The sequence below is a fragment of the Lynx rufus genome, unplaced genomic scaffold (assembly GCF_022079265.1).
Source record: "Lynx rufus isolate CCGP_SWC_20201006 ecotype Redwood Valley unplaced genomic scaffold, mLynRuf1.p SCAF_4, whole genome shotgun sequence".
Lineage (NCBI taxonomy): Eukaryota > Metazoa > Chordata > Mammalia > Carnivora > Felidae > Lynx > Lynx rufus.
Genome location: NW_025814856.1, coordinates 51,247,719 through 51,271,822, shown reverse-complemented (window position 1 = coordinate 51,271,822; position 24,104 = coordinate 51,247,719). Strand labels below are relative to the sequence as shown.

General features: G+C 40.6%; 1 protein-coding gene across 2 annotated transcripts; it reads left to right on the top strand.

Annotated features, from left to right (window-relative positions):
• The first annotated feature begins 60 nt into the window (after positions 1-60).
• Positions 61-18,731, top strand: EMC3 (ER membrane protein complex subunit 3). 2 transcript variants are annotated; one of them, XM_047095507.1, is made up of 8 exons: positions 61-396; positions 9,184-9,241; positions 9,567-9,660; positions 11,189-11,293; positions 11,988-12,069; positions 12,352-12,431; positions 13,343-13,425; positions 17,525-18,731. In XM_047095507.1, the coding sequence occupies exons 1-8, from the start codon at positions 242-244 to the stop codon at positions 17,651-17,653; spliced, it is 786 nt and encodes a 261-aa protein (XP_046951463.1). In that variant the 5' UTR covers positions 61-241; the 3' UTR covers positions 17,654-18,731. The 2 variants fall into 2 exon arrangements, with proteins under 2 accessions (XP_046951463.1, XP_046951464.1); XM_047095508.1 differs by lacking the exons at positions 61-396; positions 9,184-9,241 and adding an exon at positions 9,946-10,251 and having other exon boundaries at positions 9,568-9,660.
• Positions 18,732-24,104: the final 5,373 nt, after the last annotated feature.

Genomic DNA, 24,104 nt, shown 5'->3' with positions numbered 1-24,104 from the left:
CGGCGCTACGCCACGCTGACGCCACCAAGGCTCGCCTCACCGTGACGCAAAACATCCGCGCCGGAAGTGCGCGGCCGGGCGGCCCGGCTGGGGCAGTGCGCGAGGGCCGAGGCCGGAGTAGGGTTTGGGGCCAGCCAGGCTGAGAGGCGGGAGAAGGCCGGGAGGCGAAATCGAAGAGGGACCTCCGTACCTCGGGGAAAAGAAACCCGGCTACACCTGGTGGGAGCAGGCTCTCTGTGAGATGGCGGGGCCAGAGCTGCTGCTCGACTCCAACATCCGCCTTTGGGTGGTCCTGCCCATCGTTATTATCACCTTCTTTGTGGGCATGATCCGCCACTACGTGTCCATCCTGCTGCAGAGTGACAAGAAGCTCACCCAGGAACAAGTCTCCGACAGGTCAGCGCCTTCCCTCTCCGGCGGCCTCACTCCCCCGTGACCTTGGGCAAGAAAGTACAGGGGTTTTATCAGTTTGTCCGGGTTCACATCGCGCTCCCTCTGGCTGGGTGACCTTGGCTGTGTTGCTTCTGTGTTTCACTTTCGTCATCTGTAAAATGAGGATAACGGAACATGCCTCATAGAGCAGGCGTGGGGATTAACTTTTATATGAAGGCTACAAAGCCTTTAGTATGGGGCTTGGGGCGTATTAAGTGCTCAAAAAAATTGTTGCTGTTAATGTTGTTAGGCCAGTCGCTAACCCTCTTATCTATGAACTATATAGAAGGTGGGTGTGTTTATACTACCCGTTTTACCAAACTACTGTGGTGGTCAGCTAAGATTAAGTAACCAAGTGCTGTGCAAATGTAAAACTGCCATAGAGATGTGAGGGATTGTAATTATCATTTCCCTTCCAAGAATAGAGGCAACTTGTTACTCATGTGCTTCATTACAGTATTTATATGTGGGGAGAGGTAATTTGAGATGATTTTAGGAATCTAGACGTGTGCCCCCTCCATATTAAAATAAAAAACATTTTCCAGCCAATCGTTGTGATTATTTTCAGAGACCGTCCCAGGTAAATGTTGCTGTTTCTTTAACACTTCCGTAACACTTATTTATCTCCCATTTTAAGAAAGAGCAAGCCTCAGACTCAGAACTTTCCACAGGCAGTGGTATCTTGCTAAAATTTATTAAATTTTGTTTTCATTGTATTTATGTTAAAAGTTCTATTTGTGGCAACTAATACTGTTTTTCCATTGGTTGGCAATTTCGATATTTATTTTAAAACATGTAAGTAGAAAAAGTTGACACGTAAAAAATACTAACTTTTTAAGAGTAGAAGTGCTAAATAAGACAAAAGTCATAACCATGGAACGAGAGTGACTGAAGTTTGGGAAGCACTGCTTTATCATTTTCAGTTGTACTTCCCAATTATGCTGAGAATAATAACAAACCAACATTTCTACCCATGCTAAGCACTTGCATTTATTAACTTATTTAAAATTCAGAGCAACTCTATGAGATAGATGCTGCTGTCCCATTTTACAGAGACAGAGGCTTAAGAGGTTTCATGGTCACAAAGGGTGACATTCATGACTTGAGGCCAAATTTTCTGGTTCCCAAATCTGGAGTTCTTTCCACTACACCACAGCAGCCACTTCAATTATTTTCCTGTGGCATCAGTTTCAGAACTGATGAGAACCGATCTCCTAGAGATAACCTGAAGTTAGTTCACCAAAGAAAGGATGGCTATAGAAAGATGCAATATGACGTTTATTATTGACACCAATAAATTGTTCTTTTTTTTTTTTTTAAGTTTATATATTTTGAGAGACAGGGAGAGAGAGAATCCCAAGCAAGCTCTGCACTGTCAGTGCAAAGCCTGATGTGGGGCTTGAACCCACAAGCCGTGAGATCATAATCTGAGCTAAAGTTGGATGCTTAACCCACAGAAACACCCAGGTGCCCCTTAATTGTTCTCATTTTCTCCTCACAATAACCCCAACTTAGATAATTCTGAACCCAATTTTACAGTTGAAGAAAAGAAAGCCAGAGAAGTTAATTAGCCTTTCCAAAATAACCAGAATATTGTGCCTGTATTTGAAGTCCAATCAGTCTCACTCTCTAAGTTGGATTCTCAACCACAATTCCTGCTGTCATAGCTTCTCTGCCGGTTTTCTGTTCTTGGTTCACTATGTGATTTCAGAATGATGTTTTGAATGATAGCACACTGACAGCCCCTTTTTCTAGCCCAAGATGAAATTCACAGTTCATGCAATCTATAGAAAAAAATGTTTTTTTAAAAAACAACCTAATGTTTGTGACTACATGGATGGACCGAAAGGGTATTATATGCTAAGTGAAATAAGTCAGACAAAGACAATTACCAAATGATTTCCTTTATATGTGGAATCTAAAAAACAAAACAAATGAATAAACAAAAACAGAAATACCCATAAATACAGAGAACAAACTGATGGTTGCCAGAGGGAAGGGAAATGGGGGATGGGTAACATGAGTGAAGGGGAATGGGAAGTACAGGCTTCCAGTTATGGAAAGAATAAGTTACAAGGATGAAAGATACAGCATAGTCAATGGTATTGTAATAGCGGTGTATGGTGGCCTATGGTAGCTGCACATTTGAGCGTAGCATAATGTACAGAGTTGTCAAATCACTGTTTTGTACACCTGAAACTAATGTGACACTGTGTGTCGACTATGCTTCACTAACAAAAATGACATAATGCTCTAGTTGTAACAGTAAGGAGCAATAAAATAAAACTAATTTAATTTTTATTTCATAAGTGCTTGTTCACAATGATCCTAAAAAGCGTAATGCAAAAGTCACAGCATGCGCCTCACTGCAAAATCACCTTAAGTGGAACAGGTTCAACTGTAGGCTGATACAGTGTGTTAGCTACTTAGATACTACACAAGGCAGTGTTTTGGATGTGATTTTACTAAATGGTGAACTACTCTTGATAAAGTTCTGAACAAAACAAAGTGCAATTTTCCCTATATATACTTGGTAGTTGCATACCTGGAAATTGAATATATATAAAAATCACTTGCTCCTTCCCCTGTCCAAAAAAAAGAAAAAAAAATGGAATTAGGTTTGAGGCTCAGATAATTAAAAGCAGTTCGATGAGATATTCAAAATATTATGAGATACGAGACAGTTCTTTGAATCGCACAACTGTCTCCAGCATTGAGGAATACTTAGCATCCCTTTCCTCTAACAAATAAATGACAGTTACATGTTCTTTCTTCTCTGCCCCATCATTTTGACAATCAAAGAAGTTCAACAGGGGTGCCTGGGTGGCTCAGTCGGTTAAGCGTCCAACTTCGGCTCAGGTCATGATCTCACAGTTCATGAGTTTGAGCCCCACATCGGGCTCTGTGCTGACAGCTTAGAGCCTGGATTCTGCTTCAAATTCTATGTCTCCCTCTCTCTCTGCTCCTCCCCCGCTCATTCTCTGTCTCTCTCTCCTTCAAAAATAAATAAAAACATTAGGGGTGTCTGGGTGGCTCAGTTGGTTGAGCGTCCCACTTCACAGCTCAGGTCATGATCTCGCGGTCTGTGAGTTTGAGCCCCGTATCGGCCTCTGTGCTGACAGCTCAGAGCCTGGAGCCTGCTTCGGATTCTGTGTCTCCCTCTCTCTCTCTGCCCCCCCCCCCCCCCCGCCGCTCATGCTCTGTCTCTCTCTGTCTCTCTCTCTCTCTGTCAAAAATAAACATTAAAAAAAAATTTTTTTAAACATTAAAAAAAAAAAGTTCGACAGATTTCCAGAAGGCCACCTACAGGACAGTACCATGGAGGACCACTGTCTTGGAGAAAACTCAAACATCTCTGGTCATAATTATTCCTTCCTTTATGTGAGATATCTAGACCATGCTAGTTCTGACATGGTGTGACAGTACCCCACCAAGTTATCTTTTGAACTTGGATAGAATGCTGAGCACTTGGTTCTAAACCTGCCAAAAACCAAGGCAAAGTGTTTTCTGGTTGTAAAACACTCCTCTAACTCAGTATAAGTTGGGGCGCCTCTGTGGCTCAGTCACTTAAGCATCCTACTTCAGCTCAGGTCATGATCTCTCAGTTCAACCCCTGCATTAGGCTCTGACTGACAGGCCAAAGCCTGGAGCCTGCTTCAGATTCTGTGTCTCCCTCTCTCTGTGCCCCTCCCCCTCTTGTGCTGTGTCTCTCTCAAAAATAAATAAACATTAAAATATAATAGATAGATAAATACAGTATAGGTGTCCGTTAGACTGGTCACAAAATGGGACATTTGGTTTCATAAGTTATTAAGCTTTTAGTGCCTCAAAACTTAACTAAAATTTTTCTAAAATATATTAAACCAAAATGGAAAGATACATAGATAAAATATATTAGAACATAGTTAGGAATAGAATGTATGTAAAAAATGGTGCTCAAGCTCAAAGAAAAGGACTCTTAGGAAAGGAAAAAAAAAAAAACTCAGGTCTTTAATATATGATTAAACCCCAGTTTGAGAAATACCAACTTTAAAAACTAAAGCTTCCTTTTAAGAAAAGTGTTTCAATTGCAAATCAGCAATGCAAGAGAGCCACTTTGTCTTTATAACCAGTATGAGAACTTATTTTTCAATAGTAGTAAAAATGGGGGCGCCTGGATGGCTCAGAGGTTAAGCGTCGGACCTTGGCTCAGGTCGTATTCTCACAGGTTCGTTCGTGAGTTCAAGCCCCGTGTCCAGCTCTGTGCTGACAGAGCCTGGAGCCTGCTTTAGATTCTGTGTCTCCCTCTCTCTCTGCCCCTCCCCCCGTCCATCTCTGTCTCAAAAGTAAATACTTAAAAAAAAAACCAGCAAAAATGTAAAATTAAAAATGTCTTGTAGCATTTGCAGACCTCAGAGAAAGTGAGTGTTTAGAATATACAAGATAATTTAAGTTTACCTTGATTTAGGGTTGAAATGCTTCAGGGTCATGGTTTTAACCCCAATTCTACGAAATTGCTCAGCAGTGTAAGTATAGGAGATGTACCTGAGTTTCTTTGACCACAGTATCTGCAGAAGTTCTGAATTATCTACGCTGAACAAGTTTTTACTGATGACCTGTTATGTGCCCTGTGCTGTACCACATGCTGTGGGGTATAAGACAAGGTCAAGACCCTACTGTCAGGGAGTTTCAGTCCAAGTGATAAAACATGCAAAAGAAAAATAACAAATACCATTAACCTGGTGCTTAGGATATGCCAAATACAGTGGTAATCACTTTAAACAAAATAACATATATGAAGAACTCAGTTTAAAATCCTCAGTATTCTCCTTTTTTTTTTTTTTTTTTAAGTACTGCACACGCAACATGGGGCTCGAACTCACAACCCTGAGATAAGGAATTACATGCTCCACATGGGGCACCTGCGTGGCTCAATCGGTTAGGCGACCTACTTTGGCTCAGGTCATGATCTCACAGTTTGTGAATTTGAGCCCCACGTCATCAGGCTCTGCATTGACAGCTCGGACCCTGGAACCCGTTTCAGATTCTCCCTCTCTCTGCCCCTCCTCCTGCTCACACTCTGTCTCTCTTTCCTTCAAAAATAAACAAACATTCAAAAAAAAATTAAAAAAAAAAAAAAAGAATTACGTGCTCCACAAACTGAGCCAGACATGTACCCACTCTTTTTTTTAAATTGTGGTAAAATAGGGGCGCCTGGGTGGCTCAGTCGGTTGGGCGGCCGACTTCGGCTCAGGTCAAGATCTCGCAGTCCGTGAGTTCGAGCCCCGCGTCGGGCTCTGTGCTGACAGCTCGGAGCCTGGAGCCTGTTTCAGATTCTGTGTCTCCCTCTCTCTGACCCTCCCCCGTTCATGCTCTGTCTCTCTCTGTCTCAAAAATAAATAAACGTTAAAAAAAAAATTTTAATTGTGGTAAAATATACATAACATAAAGTTTACCATGTTAACTATTTTTAAGTATACAATTTAGTGGCATTAAGTACATTTTCACTGTTGTGCCATCATCCGTCATCCGCTTCCACAGTATTTTCATCATCCCAAACAAACTCAACATACTAAGTAATAACTTTTCATCCTGTCTCCACCCACTTTCTGCAACCAGCATTCTTTCTGTCTTTATGAGTTTGACTACTCTAGATACCTTATGTAAGTGGAATCATACAATATTTGTCCCCCTGTGCCCATCTTATTTTACTTAGCACAGCATTTTCAAGGTTCATCTGTATTGTAGCATGTCATAATTTCAGGGTTTTTTTACAGCTATGTGAAATGTAGAATATGACAATTTGACATACATATACTTTCTGAATTGATTACCATAATCCAGTTAATTAACATTTTTTTTAATTGATGTTGAGAATGCTTAAGGTCTACTCTTTTAGTAAATTTCAAGTACATTACACGGTTTTATGAACTCTAGTCACCGTACTGTATGTTAAATCCCCAGAGCTTACTCATCTTCTAACTGTACCTTTTGGCCAGCATCTGTCCATCTCCCTCAGCCCCCAGTAACCACCATTCTATTTTCTTTTTGACTTTTTTTTTTTTTTATTCCATATAAAAGTGAGATCATACAGTGTTTGTCTTTCTCTGTCTGGCTAATTTCACTTAGCATAATGCCCTCAAGTTTCAACCATGTTGTTGCAGATGGTGGGATCTCCTTTCTTGTGCCTGATAATATTCCATTGTGTTTATATGTGTATATGTACTACTGAACTTTGTGTTTAAATATGATTACATTGGTAAATTTTATATTATGTATTTTTTGCCACAATTAAAAAAATACAGTGGGACCCATGTGGCCTTATGTATAGTGTGGCTCTTGTGTATCTCTCAAGTCTCATTTTCACCATGTTTTCTGTAGTTCTCTTTCTTCTAGCCATGTGGCCTTTTCTCAGGTCCTCAAAGACATAGTGCTTATGCCTGCCTCAGGGCTTTTGTCCATGCCGTTCCCTCCAGCACTTTGCCAAGGTAATCTCTAGTCATCCTTAAGATTCCAACTTAGTCATACATCCTCATCAAAGCTTTTTTTCAGACCCTGATTTCCTAGACTTGATCAAATCCCTGTATTATACACTCCCATCATATCCATCTCTCCTTCCTAGAACATAACAGGGGAATTTCACATTTATTCTTATGGTTATTTGATCAATGTCTTTCTCTCCCACTAGACTTTAACCTTTATGAGGTATTTGCTTTTTGATCACTGTTGTTCATGCACTTAAATGGTACATGGCATTCAGAAGCTCAAAAAGTATTTGTCTAAGAATAAATATGTTGTTGTACAGAATATGAAAGGAGACATGGGGAATTTAAATGACTCACCCAAGATCACATAGCTAATAAGTGGCAGAGCCAGGATGTGAACCCATCTGTCCAACTCCAGAGCTTAAATTTTTTTTAATGTTTATTTATTTTTGAGAGAGAGCGCACACGCACGGGTGCACACATGAGCAGGGGAGGGGCAGAGAGAGAGGGAGACACAGAATCCAAAGCAGGCTCCAGGCTCCCAGCTGTCAGCACAGAACCCGACGCATAGCTTGAAACACCGCACTGCGAGATCATGACCTGAGTTGAAGTCAGATGCTCAACCAACTGAGCCATCCAGGCGCCCCCAGAGCTTAAATTTTTACTGTTACTCTAGACTCAGTGCTGCCTAAACATCAGTGAAGGTCCAGTTTTTTGATTTTTTGATTTCCAATCGATCATAGACTGGTGCTTTTGTAAGATATTTTAGTATATATTTGGATGTTGTGGAATAACAAATTACTGTAAAGGTTTTTTTTAACATGTTTTTTTGGTTTTGGGTTTTTTCTTTTTTTATTTTAGAGAGCACACAGGTGCACAAGCGGGGGAGAAGGACAGAGGGAGACAGAGAGAGAATCCCATGCAGGTTCCACACTCAGCACAGAGCCCAACATGGGATTCAATCCCACGACCCTGGGATCATGACCCAAGCCGAAATCAAGAGTCAAATGCTCAACCAACTGAGCCACCCAGGCGCCCCTATAAAAGTTTCTAAACACTTACTCTCAATGTCTGCACTTAACCTCGTCACAGACCAGCATTGGTACGTAGGCCACACTTGGAGTAGCTTTAGATTAGCTCCCAGAGACAGAACATATTACATGTCACCTCTGTAGGCCTGGGTATAGAGCCAATGAAGTCAAGAGGAGGAAGACCAGAGAGAATTCCATGAGGGCACCAGGCAGTTTCACGGAGAAGGTGGGGCTTGAAGAAGGTGTTAACATATGATGGGGTAGAACTCCTGAAGGAGAGTGGCACTAGAGCATTCCCAGCAGATGGAGAGGCTAGAATATGTATATGGTGACAAGGGGACCCTAAGGGGACTGACTGACTGATGAGAGCAGGTGGTTTATACTAAGGAGGAGAGAGAGCATGTCTTTTCTGCCCACTGGTCCTATCCTGTGCTTTAACAAAATCACCTTTTTTGCACAAAACAAAACAAAACAAACAAAACACCTAAGGAGGAGAGAGAAAACCAGGCACACAGTTTTCATTTTGTTCATTTCTGTCTGCTTTTTTTTCACTTTTCAAGAAGGATTTCCATTAACTTGAGGTTTTTTCCCCCCAATAAAACAACTTTTGAAAACCTAGCCAACATTAGTATTTTGATCTCTGTTCTGTATGGTATGTGTATCTTAGCACCACCCACTTGTATCACTGTCTATTATTCTATTATCTTTAATGATTTTATATTCAGAAATCACCAAATGATGTACTAATTCAGGAAACGTTTATTGAGAGTTTACTAGCAGTCTGAATCGTGATGGAATTTCTATTTGTTGTCTGTCAGATAGCAACCCTGTCAAATCCTGTAGTCATGTCTCTGTAGGGTTTAAAAAGTTTGTTCTTTTATCTTCACCCTTCCTCCCTCCTCCTGCCCTCACATCTTCTGAGGAGCATCCAACTGTTACTCTTTTTCACTCAGAGAAAGTTCCTTCTTAGCTTATTATAAAGGAACAAAGAGCAGAGTGTGATGTTCCAAATGTGTCTTCCTAAGAAATCTTTAGTCATGAACACTGTGACTTCTGAAAAATGCTTCTTTGAAAACCTAATTGTTGGGTTAAATATGTTATATTGGTTTTAAGGACACTCGTATTTTGACAAGTGTCCCCACAGGACTGTTGCCAAATAGGCCCTCTCTTGTGTTTAAATAGGTCTACTTTTATTCTCTCGTTTTCTTCTAGTGTTTCGGTTTTAAAAATCTCATTGTCTTGGTTGTATTTTTCAGTCAAGTCCTAATTCGAAGCAGAGTCCTCAGGGAAAATGGAAAATACATTCCCAAACAGGTACTCATTTATCTTTTATTAAAAGCTCCCCAATTCACTGTTGAGGGCAGTAGATATCTGAATGTTTTATAAGGGGACTCTTTGGGGAAAGCTGAAGTCTGGCAAATCTGTAATTAAGCTGTGGTCTGGTGGTGTCTACTGTCATTGTGACCTCACCCTTCTTAGGAAATTGTTTTTAAATGTGACTCAGCTAAAGTGTCAGGTTGGCTGCCAGCTCTGAGTGCAACAGCCTATTCCAAAGGTCTTCTGACTCAACCTCTGGGGAATAATTTGACAGTTTGCTATGTCACAGTTTTAAAACTTAAAAAGCTCTCTTTTCTACTAGTCTTTCTTGACACGAAAATATTACTTCAACAACCCAGAGGATGGATTTTTCAAAAAAACTAAAAGGAAGGTAGTGCCTCCTTCTCCTATGACTGGTATGTTGATTCCTTCTGTCATCTTTAAGGAAGATACTTAACATGAGTTGGGGGGAGGGGAGGGAGGATGCTGATTTATTGAAATGTTAAATTGTGTAAGATAGTAATCTAAGAGACCTTAGAGATATCTAGTATGGGGAACCTATGCAAGTGGAGTTCTCTTTTTCAAATAAATCTTCTGGGAACCCCAGTGTATAAAGTGGATTTTTTAAAAAGAGCTCTCGTCTGGGGGTGAGGAGGCTAGAGCCACCGTCCCTGTGTCTTCTTCCCTTTGCTGTTCCCCAGGACCCAGGGCTCTGCGGAGCAGAGTCGGAAAAGCATCCCAGTCCCAGCTCCCACCCAGTGCCTGGATCCTGTTGCTGACAGATGGCCACCCAGCTTCTGCCTGAATGAGGAGGAGCTCTTACCACTCCCCCAGCCCAGCCATTTCTTTGTCAGACATGATTGCTTGGCCCACCCTACAGTTTTTGCTCTCACAGATTTCTTCCACTCATCCCAGTCATGTGAAAAAATATAGCACTTTTAAAGTAAAACAGAATAATTTATTATTCTGTATTGGCTGTTCTCGCATTTTAATACCCATTTCTCTAGGTAAGAAACCCAGACAGAAGGTACTGGAATTGATTTTAATAAATCTTTTAGAAAACCCATAAGAAACAAGACCTTTACATGTGTGAAAAGATACTTGATTTCGCTAAAATCCACAGGATGAAAATTAGAACAAGATGTCCTTTTTAGACTGTTAAACTGGCAAAGATCGAAAGCTTGACAAAGCTGCTACTGTCAAGGTCATGGGAAGTCAGGCCCTCTCGCTATTGTTGAAAGACAGTCTGACAGTATCTGTCAATTTTAAATGTTCAAACCCCTTGACCCAGAAATTCTTCTAAGAGTTTCTCTTACAGAAACACTTACATAAACATGCAGATTTATGTACTAGGTAGTTGTTGGCAACAGTGTTTATTGGAAAAAAGAAAAAAATTAGAAATAACCTATAGATCCACCCAAAAGTAGTGTGACCACACACAGTAGACTCCTATGAAGACACTGAAAACAGTAAGAGAGGGACATTATACCAGTCACAATATATTTATCTTTTCAAAATTAAGGAGTAGAATTTAAGCATAGTATCCTTTAACTGTGTATATATAGAGAGAAACTATTGTGTATGTACATATATGTGCATATTTTATATATGTATGTATAAAGATGGAAAGATATGCAACAGACAGTTAAAAGTGTTTAGAGAGTGGGCTCAGAGAAACTGTCTAAATCTTATGTTTCCATGTCATTTGACTTTTTTACATTGAACTTGTGTATTACTTTAATTATCAAATAAATTAAGGCGCACCTGCTGGCTCAGTCAGAGGAGCCTGTGACTCTTGATCTCAGAGTCATGAGTTTGTGCCCCACGGTGGGTGTAGAGATTACTTAAATAAATAAACATTTAAAAAAATAAAATTTACACAAAATCAGGAAGAAGTCTTTGTCGACAGTCATAAAATGTAGTGGTCTCTTGTTTTTGTTATAGATCCCACTATGCTCACAGACATGATGAAAGGCAATGTAACAAATGTTCTCCCTATGATTCTTATTGGTGGATGGATCAACATGACATTCTCAGGCTTTGTCACAAGTAAGTTATAGACCCAGAATACTTCAGGTTTACTTCATCTATGATCCTTTCCCATGTCCTTGTTCAGAGAAATCCCAGTGCTGTTGAGACACTAATATAATGGGCCCCATATTCTCTATTGAAAACTAATCACATTCTTTGAATAAAAAAATTTAATATCCTGTGATTTTTTTGTCTCTTATTCCAAACTCATGGTAAGTTCATGATATGGATGCTTTTTCAAATAGGAATTTAAACAAATGGCTTGCTCGTTTGTATCCAAAATTAATTCTAGTTAAGTAGGATGAAGGGAAGCATGTTTTGACTTTATTTTCTAGGTGTTGGGGTGAGTTGTTTGTCTTCGTTTATAATTTTTTTGAATCAATTTTGTTTCTTAGTAACATAGTTCTCTATGTGTACATGTTCCAATTTGAGTTTAACAGATTAGTGCAAGTTTCTTTTCTGATTGTAGGTCATAGCTCAGAGTCCCTGCTTCGCAAGCATTGGAGAAGCTGGTGTTCAAGAAACTATAACAGAGTGACATCTGACAGTTATTTTTTCAGAAATTGACACAAATTTCCTGGTAGAAATCATTTTCCAAACTGTGTATGGTACAGAGTTCCCACCTCATCAGGGAAAGATTACATGCATCCACACTTAAACTATTCTTTAAAAAGCAAGGAGGGATTGTGAACTTTTTCTCTCTTTTCTGCAGCCAAAGTCCCATTTCCACTGACCCTCCGTTTTAAACCTATGCTACAGCAAGGAATTGAACTACTCACATTAGATGCATCCTGGTAAGAACTTTCTTTCCTTTATAAAAACACAAACCAAAATCTAAAAGTGGTGTTGCCTAAAGAACAAGATTTGTAATTTGCACACTTCACTGGAATAGGTTTTTGGTTTTTCTCATTGAAACTCCACTCAAAATGCCAGGGGTGGATTATGCCAACTGTTACCTACCCCAAATGATTTCTTTACATTCTCTGATTTCTTTGTATACTCTTTGGGTGATAGAAAAGTGTGAACTATGTTAATGCTAAAATAACTCCCTACGTTTTTTCCCTTTTACTCTCTAGGGTGAGTTCTGCATCTTGGTACTTCCTCAATGTCTTTGGGCTTCGGAGCATTTACTCTCTGATTCTGGGCCAAGATAATGGTAAGAAATACGTTGTTGGGTTTAATAAGCAAATATTTTGATAGACGAATCATTCACGCCAGGGCCAGAAGACTCACATAGTTTGTGCTATTTGTTGACATAGTTCAGTACAATACTTCACTCCTTAAACTTATTCTTAAGGTTCTAAGGTATCCTACAAGAGTCTTAAAAATTCCAGGGTCAGGGTGCCTGGGGAGCTCAGGCGGTGGAGCATGTGACTCTTGATCTCAGGGTTGTTAAGTTCAAGACCCACATTGGGTATAAAGATGACTCAAAAATAAAATCTTAAAAAAAAAGAATAAAAATCCAGGGTCACCTGAAGATCTGAACTCTCTGTGGCAGTCACAGGGACAATATTTAGTTCCCTGAAGTCTGATACCCTCATGTGAGGAATCCAGGACCAGTGATGCAAGCCTGTAAGCTGAAGCTGAAAGAAGGCCTGGTTTGGCCAGTTGGTTCATTGACCTGCATTCTTGCCAACACCAATCCTGGCTCTCCTGTTTAATGGCTGGGACCTCGGGCAAGTTACTTAACCACTCTAATCCTCTGCCTGTTTGTACCTTAGAGACCTTAATAAGTAATTTCAGGGTAGGTTGTTAGGAGATGAGGTAGACTATGTAAAGCACTCCTGACATGAAGTAGTTGCTCAATAACTGATAGATGTTGTTATTGTTTAAATTTGAAAGAAAGTTTAGCACTTCCTTTGGTTATCTTCTGTTATTCCCCTGCCCATTTTTCAGGAGAGGTAAGTGACTTTCCCTAGGTCACATAGCCAGTGTGTGGCAGGGCCAGTTGTGGTTCTCTAACACACCACTGAGCAGCTGCAAGTATTGTGTAAGGGCTGTTCTTCCCTGAGGGTGCTGGGTGCTTGCTGACCCCTGGCACTCATGTAGGTGTATCTTACCCTGCAGCCGCTGACCAGTCACGGATGATGCAGGAGCAGATGACTGGAGCAGCCATGGCCATGCCTGCAGACACCAACAAAGCTTTCAAGGTACACTTACACCTCCTTCTAGCTTCACTGAAGCTCTGAAAGGCATTACCAGACAGTTACTTTAAAGATAAGTTCCCTGAAGTGAGTGTAGTATGTGTGGTTCCATCATTTAAATTTAAATTTAAATTTAGCAAAAAAATGTATTTTTAAAAGCTTACATGTTTCTTGTTCCTGAGACAGTCAGCTGTTAAGCGAATTGGAGATTCTTGGTACTTTTACTAATTTTTAAACGTTCACACAAATTTAACCCACACTGTAAATGAAGCTGTAAAAACAGTCCTTTCAGAGGCAGCAGGTAAACTTTTAGAATATTTTGAACTGTTTGGACCCTGTGGACATCAGATATAAATTTCATTTAAAAAAAATCGATACTTAGAGCCTTTTCATGAAATGACTCTGGAATATATCCAGTATATATATCCAGTATAATTTTTGTACAGAAAAATATCACTAATTTTTCATGATAAATACTAGAAATGGGGGGCTCAGTTAGTTAAGCGTCCAACTCTTGATTTCAGCTCAGGTCATGATCTCAATGGTTTGTGGAATTGAGCCCTACAGCAGGCAGTGTGGAGCCTGCTTGGGATTCTGTCTTTCTTTCCCTCTCTCTTTCTTTCCCTCTCTCTCTGCCCCTCCCCTGCTTGGGCTCTCTCTCTCAACATAAATAAATTTAAAAAACAAACAAACAAAACAAACAAACTAGAAATAGAAGAGAACTTGCTCATCTCTATGAAAGGCATCTAATGAAAAACCCACAGCTAACTCTGGTGAAACACTAACAGCTTTTCCGCAACAAGTAGGGACAAGATAGGTACATCCACTCCTGCCACTTCTGTTCAATATTGTGCTGGATGATCTAGCCAGGGCAGTTAGGCAAGAAAAAGAAATAAAAGACATCCACGTTACAAAGGAAGAAGAGGGGCGCCTGGGTGGCTCAATCGGTTGAGCATCCAATTTCGGCTCAGGTCATGACCTCACGGTTCATGAGTTCAGGCCCCGTATTGGGCTCTGTGCTAACAGCTCAGAGCCTGGACCCTGCTTCAGATTCTGTGTCTTCCTGTCTCTCTGACCCTCCCCTGCTCACGTCTGTCTCTCTCAAAAATGAATAAACATTAAAAAAAAAATCTTTTTAAAGAAAGAAGAAAACTACCTCCATTTGCAGATAACATTGTCTTTTATACAGACTATTGTAAGGAGCCCCCAAGGTAAACTATTACAGGTAACAAACAAGTCCAACAAGGTTTTAGAAGATGCAAAATAAATATGCAAAAATTCAGTTGTATTAAGGGGCCCCTGGGTGGCTCAGTCAGTTAAGCGTCTGACTTTAGCTCAGGTCATGATCTCATGGTTTGTGAGTTCAGGCCCCACATCAGGCTGTCTGCTGTCAGCACAGAGCCTGCTTTAGATCCTCTGTCCCCGTTTCTCTCTGACCTTTCCCTACTTGTGCTCTCTCTGTCTCTCTCAAAATAAATAAACTTAAAAAAAATTTTTTTAACTTCTAATTAAAAAGTTAAAAAAAAAGTTGTATTTATACACACTGGTAATAAAGAATCTGAAAATGAAATTAAGAAAACAGTTCCATTTACAATAGTTTCAAAAAGGATAAAATACTTAGGAACAAACTTAACAGAAGAAAGACAGATTTGTATAGTGACATTATAAAGCATTGCTGAAAGAAATTAAAGACCTGAATGAACGGAAAGACACCCAAGTTCATGGATTAGAAGACTTAATATTATCCAGATGGCAGTACTCCCAAAATTGATCTACAAATTCAATACAATCCCTATCCAAATTCCACCTGCCTTTCTTGCAGAAATTGACAGGCTGATCCTGAAATACACATGGAAATGCAGGAGACCCAGAATAGCCCAACTAGCATTTAATATGAACAAAGTTGGAAGACTCATACTTCTTCATTTTAAAACCTACTTCAGAGCTACAATAATCAAGACTTTGTGGGACAGGCATAAGGATAGACATACAGATCAATGGAATAGAATTGAAAGGTCAGAAATAAACCCCTACATTTAATATCAATTGACTTTTGACAGAGGTGCCAAGACAGTTCCGTGGGGGAGAGAACAGTCTTAACTGCTTAATGGGTACAGAGTTTCTGTTTCAGGGGATGGAAAAATTTGGAAATACATAGTGATGATGGTTGCACAACATTGTGGATGTAATTAATGCCATTGAATTTTATACTTACAAAGGTTAGAAGTGGCAAATTTTATGTTACGTATCTTTCTTGCCACAATAAAAAAAGGAAAAACTTTGAATGGTCAAAGACCTAAATGTAAGAGCTAAAACCATAAAACCCTTAGAAGAAAATGTAGGTGTAAAATGTTTGTGATGCTGGATTAGGCAGTGACTTCTTAGATGTAACATTAAAAGCACAAGCAACAAAAGGAAAAGCAGGTAAATGGAACTGGGTCAAAATGAAAACTTTTGTACTTCAAAGGACACCATTAAGAGAAAGAAAAGAGTATCAGAGAAAATGTTTACGAATCATATCTCTAATAAGGGTCTAGTATTCAGAATAAAGAACTCTTAGAACTCAACAATAAAAAGACAACCCAGTTTAAAAGGGGGCAAAAGTTTTGAATAAGCATTTCTCCAAAGAAATTATATAAATACCCAATAATCTCATGAAAGCATGCTCAACATTGTTAGCCACTGGAGAAATGCAAATCAAAACCACAAGGAGATATTACTTCACATCACTCCATGGTTATAATAAAAACAGATGGGCACTAACAGGTATTGACAAGGATGTGGAGAAATTGGAACTGTCCTACTTGCTGGGAATGGTGCAGCCACTTTGGAAAGCAGTTTTAACCTTTCCTAAAAAAGTTATACGTAGCTACCATATGACCCAGCAATTTCACACTTAGGTAAATAACCAAGGCAATTGAAAACCTATGTCCACACAAACTCCTAAGGGCACCTGGAGTTAGTGGAGCATGCAACTCTTGATCTCAAGGTTGTGGGTTCAAGCCCCATGTTGGGTATAGAGATTACTTAAAAATAAAGTCTTAGGGGCACCTGGGTGACTCAGTCAGTTGAGCGGCCAGCTCTTGATTTTGGCTCAAGTCATGGTCCTAGGGTTGTGGGATTGAGCCCCACATCAGGCTCTGCATTGGCCACAGAGAGCCTGCTTGGGCTTCTTTCTCTCCCTCTCTATCCCTCTCCTGCTTGTATCATGTGCTTACTTGCTCTCTCTCTAAATAAATAAAGTTAAAAAAATAAAATGAATAAAATTAAAACAAAAAAATCTTTTTTTTTTAATGTTTATTTTTGAGAGAGAAAGAGTCCGTGCAGTCAGGGGAGAAGCAGAGAGAGGGAGACACAGAATCTGAAGTAGACTCCAGGCTCTGAGCTGCCAGCACAGAGCCTGATGTAGGGCTCGAGCCCACAAATGGTGAAATCATGACCTGAGCCAAAGTCAGACGCTTAACTGACTGAGCCACCCAGGTGCCCCTAAAATAAAATCTTAAAAAAAAAAAAAAAAAAAGAAAAGTTCAGAGCACTAAGAATAATATTCTAAGAGTAGAAACAATGCACATGTACCGTCATCTTATGAACACATAAACAAAATGAAACATTTGGGAATAATAGTACAGTGTATGTACAATGGAAGTATTCAATGAAATATTTAGTCTTAAAAAGGAATGAAGTACTGATACTTGCTACAACAGGAAGGAACCTTGAAAACATCCCAAGTGAAAGAAACCAGTAAGAAAAGGCCACATATTCTATCCTGAATACATGAATCCAAAGATACAGAAAGTAAAGCAGTAGTTGTGCTCTCGCTCTCTCTCAAAATAAATAAATAAACTAAATTTTAAAAATGGAAAAAAAATGTAATCGGTTACTCACTTAGACAAATTATTTTTCCTATTTTAGCCTTATTCTCTTCACCTATAAATTGAGCATGGAGGCAGACCGGGCAATTAGCAGTATCTACCTCATAGGATTAAATGAGTTTATACGTGCAAATAGCTTAGTCCAGCTGCTAGGCGGAATAGATGCTCCCAGGTCAGCACTGCTCTTAGTAACAGCCCTCCTCTCCCTGCCCTGGTGTCCTCTTCCTTTGCAGACAGAGTGGGAAGCTTTGGAGCTGACGGATCACCAGTGGGCACTAGATGATGTCGAAGAGGAGCTCATGGCCAAAGACCTCCACTTCGAAGGCATGTTCAAAAAGGAATTACAGACCTCTATTTTTTGAAGACCAAGCAGGGATTTGCTGTATCAGGAATTCAGAGTAGTGCTTGACTTTGTAACTTTGGTTTGAGCTGGAGCCTCTCGGAATAAAAAGGAAGATGCATGAGCTGGCAGGTGTGCAGCAAGAATTGTTCTTGTCTGAGCCGGGTTCCCCTGTATGTCTGAAACTAGAGATTTGAGGAGTCTGTGCTGGATGACTTGCCCAGAAACAGCTGTTTTTAAAATGTTTTACATTTTCCTTCTGATGACTCTAGTAATGAAAGTCAAAGGGGGAATACTCAAGCTAGTAATAATATATAAAACTTAGCGAAACTTCAGTCTTTGGAAAAAGCATTGTCAATTATACCTAGTTATTAAGTGCAATCAGCCTGACTTCTGACCACAGTGAGCGCTTGTTTTCTTGGGATCCAAACACCCTGTGTTTTACCTTTAATTTTTTGTTAGTATTTGTACAACTTTCTTTACACAAATAATACATTTTCATTACTGAAAATTTAGGAGCTATGGATGAGCAAAGTGAAAGCTCCCTGTGTTGTTCCATTTTGAGCCTACAGAGTGACATAGACAGCAAACATGTCAAAACCTGATTCAAATAAGCTCTTTGCAGATTGAATACCCAGGGCTAGGACAGACTTAGCCAGCCTTCTATCTCTTTAACACCGTCCGGTGAAAATCGGCGACACTGAGACACTGCCGGATTCTCAAGTGCCTTTGGGATCATCAAAGATAGGTTACATAATGTGAGGTCTTGAGCTGGAGTTCAGAACATATCAAATCCGTTGACAGATCCACAGTGCTGTACCGAATATGGCTACTCAGTTGAACAAAAGACCTCATGTCCCAGTTATTCTGGGTAAGAGTTTGCATATCGCTGTAAGAAGGGAGAAAGGGCAATTGCTGGCAGACATGTAGTTAAGGGCGACCTAGGAATCATTCTGTCTGGATTAACTGTCCCAGGGAAGTGGCAGGGTGCCATTTCTGTACCAAGAGGCGAATGTAATTTGCATGTTGAACACTGTAATCAAGAACCAACAACTCTTGACTCTACCAATTAAACCATCCTCTTTTCTCTGCCTGTGAAATGTTGCCTCTGTGGGTCACTAACAGCCTTCTGCCACAGTTATGAGTGTCCATTGTGGATCATTGCTGAAGAGTCAAAGATGAAAAAGATGTGACCCTTGCCCTCAAGGAACTCATCGGAGAGACACATAAGAAATTGGTGGTTCTGACCTTCCCCCCTCCACAGTAATGCACACAGGCACAGACGCACAGAGTTCCCAGACAACTCCAGGAACCTAGTCCAAAGCCTAGTCATAGTGACCTACAGACCTACGCTAAGAAAACCTGACCTTTAAAGATATTTAAAATAGCTGCTTAAACACAATGTTAAAGGAGCAGGGGTTCACAGGGGGAGCTAACCTTTGACCTCGGTCTCAAAAGAGTTCTGCAATGTAGAAGCTCATTCCAAGCAGACGGGATAGAACCAGCAAAGGCCCACAGATTAAAATGTCCACAATTGGGGAGCCTGAGTGGCACAGTCAGTTGAGCGTCTGACTTGATTTCGGCTCAAGTCATAATCTCCTAGTTTGTGAGTTCAAGCCCTGCGCCTCTCTCTCTGTCCTACCCCATTTGCACTGTCTCTCAAAATAAACTTAAAAAGAAAACCTGTTTTTAAAAAAACGTCCACAATTTGCTGGACCCTGAATAAGTGGGGTGTGGTATAGTATGTACCGAAAAAGGCAGGTTGTGTTGGAATACAAGCAGTACTTGATGACTGAATGATGTCACCCTCATTCCCATGAGGCATCTCTGAACATTTCATTTTGCCTCCACCCACACAAAGTTTGTCTTTTTTCCCTGTAGCAAAGTTGGGTGGATAAAACATGTGAGCTCTTTCTGACCCCTCATGTTGATGATAAATGCACATGTCCTTGGCAGCAGCTAGTCAAAGGAAAAACCTTTGTTCGTTTTATCAGGCTCTTCTCAGAATCAGCACACTAGTTCAGCATACAGTGCTCATCGTGTGTGTTTCCTGGAGTTCAGTTTGGGCCAGGCTACTAAATGAGCACCTAACCTTTCCATCAACCTGGACTTAACACCTAGAATCATTTAAGACAATCTGAAGTGTCCATTTACTGATCATGGTGTGGGAAGTACCACATAGAAGTCTTAATATGGACAGTCAGAGATACAACACAGCTCAGAAAAATAATCATGACTTAGATTTGAGAATAGTAGGTAAACCTGCATTCGGGGGCAAAAACCTGGTGGTTCTTCTATTTGGTCAAAAGGGGTATGATGGGTGGGTATATAAGTGAACGACATGGAGGGTTACTGTGTGAGAAATGCTGCAGCTGCAAGTTATAGAAACTCAATTTGCTTAAGCAATTTTTTAAAAAGGAATGTAAATGGCAGAATGTCCACTGGTCAGTTGGCTTCAGGTATAGCTGGATCCAGGTTCTCAAATGATGTCATTATGACTGCATTGCTTTCTCAACTCTGCTTCTGGTCTGAGGGAAGCTGTCTTCTTAAGGAGACACGAGCTTAGTGAAAACACTCCTTTCTGAAAATTTCCAGTAAGTCAGGTAATTGACCTGATGTAGGTCATGTGTAAATTCTAGGGACTATTTAGCCCCACCTAAACTATAAAGACCAAAGGTGGGAAAGAGGTGATTCCTTAGAGGAAAACTGGGGTACTGTTGCCAGAAGAAAGTGGCAAGGGCACCAGACAAGAAAAAATAATAATTTTTACCTGTTAATCACACAAACTGTCTGGAATGTTACCAGAAGGAGGTATTGCCCTTGTCCTGGTAAGCAGTAAAGTCTGCAAACGTTTACGGGAGTTCTACAATATGCTCAGTGTCGTGTTACATATTTTCAGATCTTTCTATTCACTTGTTCACTGACCATCTGCCAGACGCTGCATGTGAACAAGCCACACTCCCAGACCTTAAGAGTTCAGACTGATGTGTCAATGCCATGATAGGGTGATCCAAGGGACACTGTGGGAATGTCCTGCAGGCCATCCATCCAGCCTGGGTGGTCAGGAAAGGCTTTCCAGCATAAGTATCATCCCAAGATATGAAGGATCACAGGAAATATATACAGAACCAGGGAAATACTTAAGGAAAGACTATCCCAGACAGAGGAGACGGTGTGCAAGATCCTGAAAGCAAAGGTGATGGCATTTTCACAAAACCAGAACAAGGCCTGTGTGGCCCTGAAGGGTAGAGAATAAAAAGATGTGAGAGCATTGGGTTAGACCCTTTAAATGAGTGAGGAGTCTGGTGTGTGAGTTAGGTTTCAATACAGTAGCTTTAAAAAAAAGATGAGATGAGGCAGCATGGGGCCAGATGGCAGCTTGTAAATCATCCCTCAGAGGTGAACTCGATCCTGACGTGATAGCAGGGAGCCTTTGGGAGGGACTGGTGTGAAGGGATTTGCTGCTGGCTGGCAAGGAATGGAGAGGGTAACAGTGGGTGAGGGCGTGGCAGGGTGAGAATGGGCAGGGACTGGGGCCATTTACATGATTGGCTCCTGCTTTCTTGCACTTAGAGTTCTGTGTAGCTTTGCATAGGACATTTGCCTTCTCTAGGCCTCAGTCTCCCCATGTGTCAAAAGCAGATCATATGGTGTAGCCCCTTGGGATAATAGTCTGGCAGTTCCTCAAAAGGTTATGCATAACATAAGGTTTCCATATGACCTAGGAATTCCACTCTGTACCCAAGAGAAGTGAGAACACACATCCACATGAAAACTCACATATGAATGTTCATAGCAGCATTATTTATAATAGCTACAAAGGAGAAACAATACAAATGTCCAAATAAATAGATAAATAAATAAAATATGGTACATCCATACAGTGGAATTTTTACAGCGATAAAAAAAGAATGAAATGCTAATACAGCCTACAACATGGGTGAACCTTGAAACACACTAAAGAAAGAAGCCAATCACAAAAAAACCCACATTTATGATCCTGTGTTTTATGTCCTGTCCATGGAGACAGAACATAGATTAGTGGTTGCCAGGGCCTGGGGGAGGGGAATGGGAAGTGACTGCTAATGGGTACAGGTTTCTTTTCAGGGAATGAAAATGTTCTAAAATGGAAAGTGGTGACAGTGGCACAACTTTGTGAATATACAAAAACCACCAAATAGTACACCTTCAATAGGTAAATTTTGTACATGTGAGTGATATCCCATTAAAGCTGTTAAGGCAGGCAGGGGTCATTAGTCCTCGGCCACAGACATCAAGATCTCTAGTGACTGTGGCTATGAGAGGCTCGTGTAGACTATACTGACTGCAGACAGAGTCTGGCTGCAGAGGGTCTTGGGACAGCTGGTGTGTTCCTGAGCTTCTTAGGTGCTTTCACCCCCAGCCCTGCCACCCCTCCTGGTGACCTAGCTCTCACCCTGATCTACCTGCCCACCTCCCTTCCAGGTCTCTTGGCTCTGCCTCACTGGAACTGGCCTGGGAAGACCAGCAGGGTTCAGAAATCTGGGTTATGTATCCATGCTCCTCCAAGATGGGCTAGTCCCCAGTAAGCAAAACGTTTCATTTTTGCAGTCAGCTCACAAAATGCCAGCCCTGTACTACCTTTCCTTTCTCCCATTTCTTTGTGAATTTCTTTATCATTTTTAATTTTTTATTACAGAAAATTTCAAACATATCCAAAAGAGGGAAGAACACATAATGATGTACCTATCACCGTGTTTTACTAAGTGTCAATATTTTGCCAATCTTTCATGTATCTCCCAAACCCATTTTTCTTTTCTGGAGTGTTTTAAAAGTAAATCCCATATTTCACACGTAAATATTTTAGTAAGTGGAGTGCCTGCGTGGCTTAGTCTGTTAAGCATTTGACTCTTGATTTTGGCTCAGGTCATGATCTCATGGTTGTGGGATCAAGCCCTGCGTCAGGCTCTGCACTTAGTGTGGAGCCCGCTTGGGATTCTCTCTCTCTGCCTCTCCCCTACTTGCTCTTTCTCTCTGTCTCTCAAAATAAATATATAAATGTTAGGAAATATATATTTTAGTAAGGATGTCTAACAGATAAGGAATTTTTTAAATATAACCCACAGTACCATTATCTTACCTAATTAGACATTCTTTAGTATGTCCTAAAGCCCAATCGTGTTCAAATTTCCTGTTATCTTAAAATGTCTTTGTACAATTGGTTTGAATGAGGATCCCCAAAAGGCCCCCATGTAGCATTTGATTTCTGTGTCTCATAACTCTTATTTTTTTTCTTTTAACTCTCTTTTAAATAGGTGCCCCTCCTCATCCATTTTTCAAGCCACTTATTTGTTCTGTAGAATTCTGTGAGTCTTTAAAAAAAATTTTTTTTCATGTTTATTGTTTTTGAGAGAGAGACAGAGCACAAGCAGGAGAGGGGCAGAGAGAGAGGGAGACACAGAATCTGAAGCAGCTTCCGGGCTCTGAGCTGTCAGCACAGAGCCCAACACGGGATCGAACTCACAAATCGAGAGATCATAACCTGAGCCAAAGTCAGACACTCAACCAACTGAACCACCCAGGCACCCCTGTGAGTCTTTTTTAAAGTATTCCTATCTAGGGGCGCCTGGGTGGCTCAGTCAGTTAAGTGCCTGACTTCGGCTCAGGTCATGATCTCACAGTTCCCATGTCCAGCTCTGTGCTGACAGTTCAGAGCCTGTAGCCTGCTTCGGATTCTGTGTCTCCCTCTCTCTCTGCCCCTCCCCTACTCGTGCTCTGTCTCTCTCAAGAATAAATAAACATTTAAAAAAGTAAACTATTCCTATCTCGATGGGAAATCAAATCTTCAGATTGTTTTTCACTTCAAGAAAAGATTAAGGAGACTAAACTAGTGATAGATGCATAGATGCATATTTTTAAACAAACAAAAAAACAAGCAATACCCCTGGAAAACAACATCTAACAAAGGAATTGTAATCACAGTACACTTCTTGAGTCAGCTTGATTCATTGTTTCATGGTTCTAGTATTGTAAATGCAGAAGAATAATGACATTAACAAAAGCAGTACAGAAAAACATAGAAATGTGGAAAGCTAAATCTTCATATTCCTTAGTGGTAATCAATAGATGAAAGTCTAAATCTGAAAAAAAAAATAACATGAGCAGTACAAGTCTGGCACTTAGATAATAGATATAAAAACCAGAAGAGGGCCGTCTGGGTGGCTCAGTCAGTTAAGTGCACGACTTTGGCTCAGGTCATGATCTCATGGTTCGTGAGTTCGAGCCCTATGTGGAGCTCTGTGGCTGACAGCTCAGAGTCTTTTTTTTTTTTTTTTTAATTTTTTTTTTCAACGTTTATTTATTTTTGGGACAGAGAGAGACAGAGCACGAACGGGGGAGGGGCAGAGAGAGAGAGGGAGACACAGAATCGGAAACAGGCTCCAGGCTCTGAGCCATCAGCCCAGAGCCCGACGCGGGGCTCGAACTCACGGAGC

What these genes read in the sequence shown, in the direction of transcription:
- EMC3 (XM_047095507.1), top strand. Translation starts at nt 242, where the DNA reads ATGGCGGGGCCAGAGCTGCTGCTCGACTCCAACATCCGCCTTTGGGTG. An exon ending in CTCACATTAGATGCATCCTG is followed by an intron (nt 12,070 to 12,351) that starts GTAAGAACTTTC and finishes TTTACTCTCTAG; the next exon opens with GGTGAGTTCTGCATCTTGGT. An exon ending in ACACCAACAAAGCTTTCAAG is followed by an intron (nt 13,426 to 17,524) that starts GTACACTTACAC and finishes CTTCCTTTGCAG; the next exon opens with ACAGAGTGGGAAGCTTTGGA.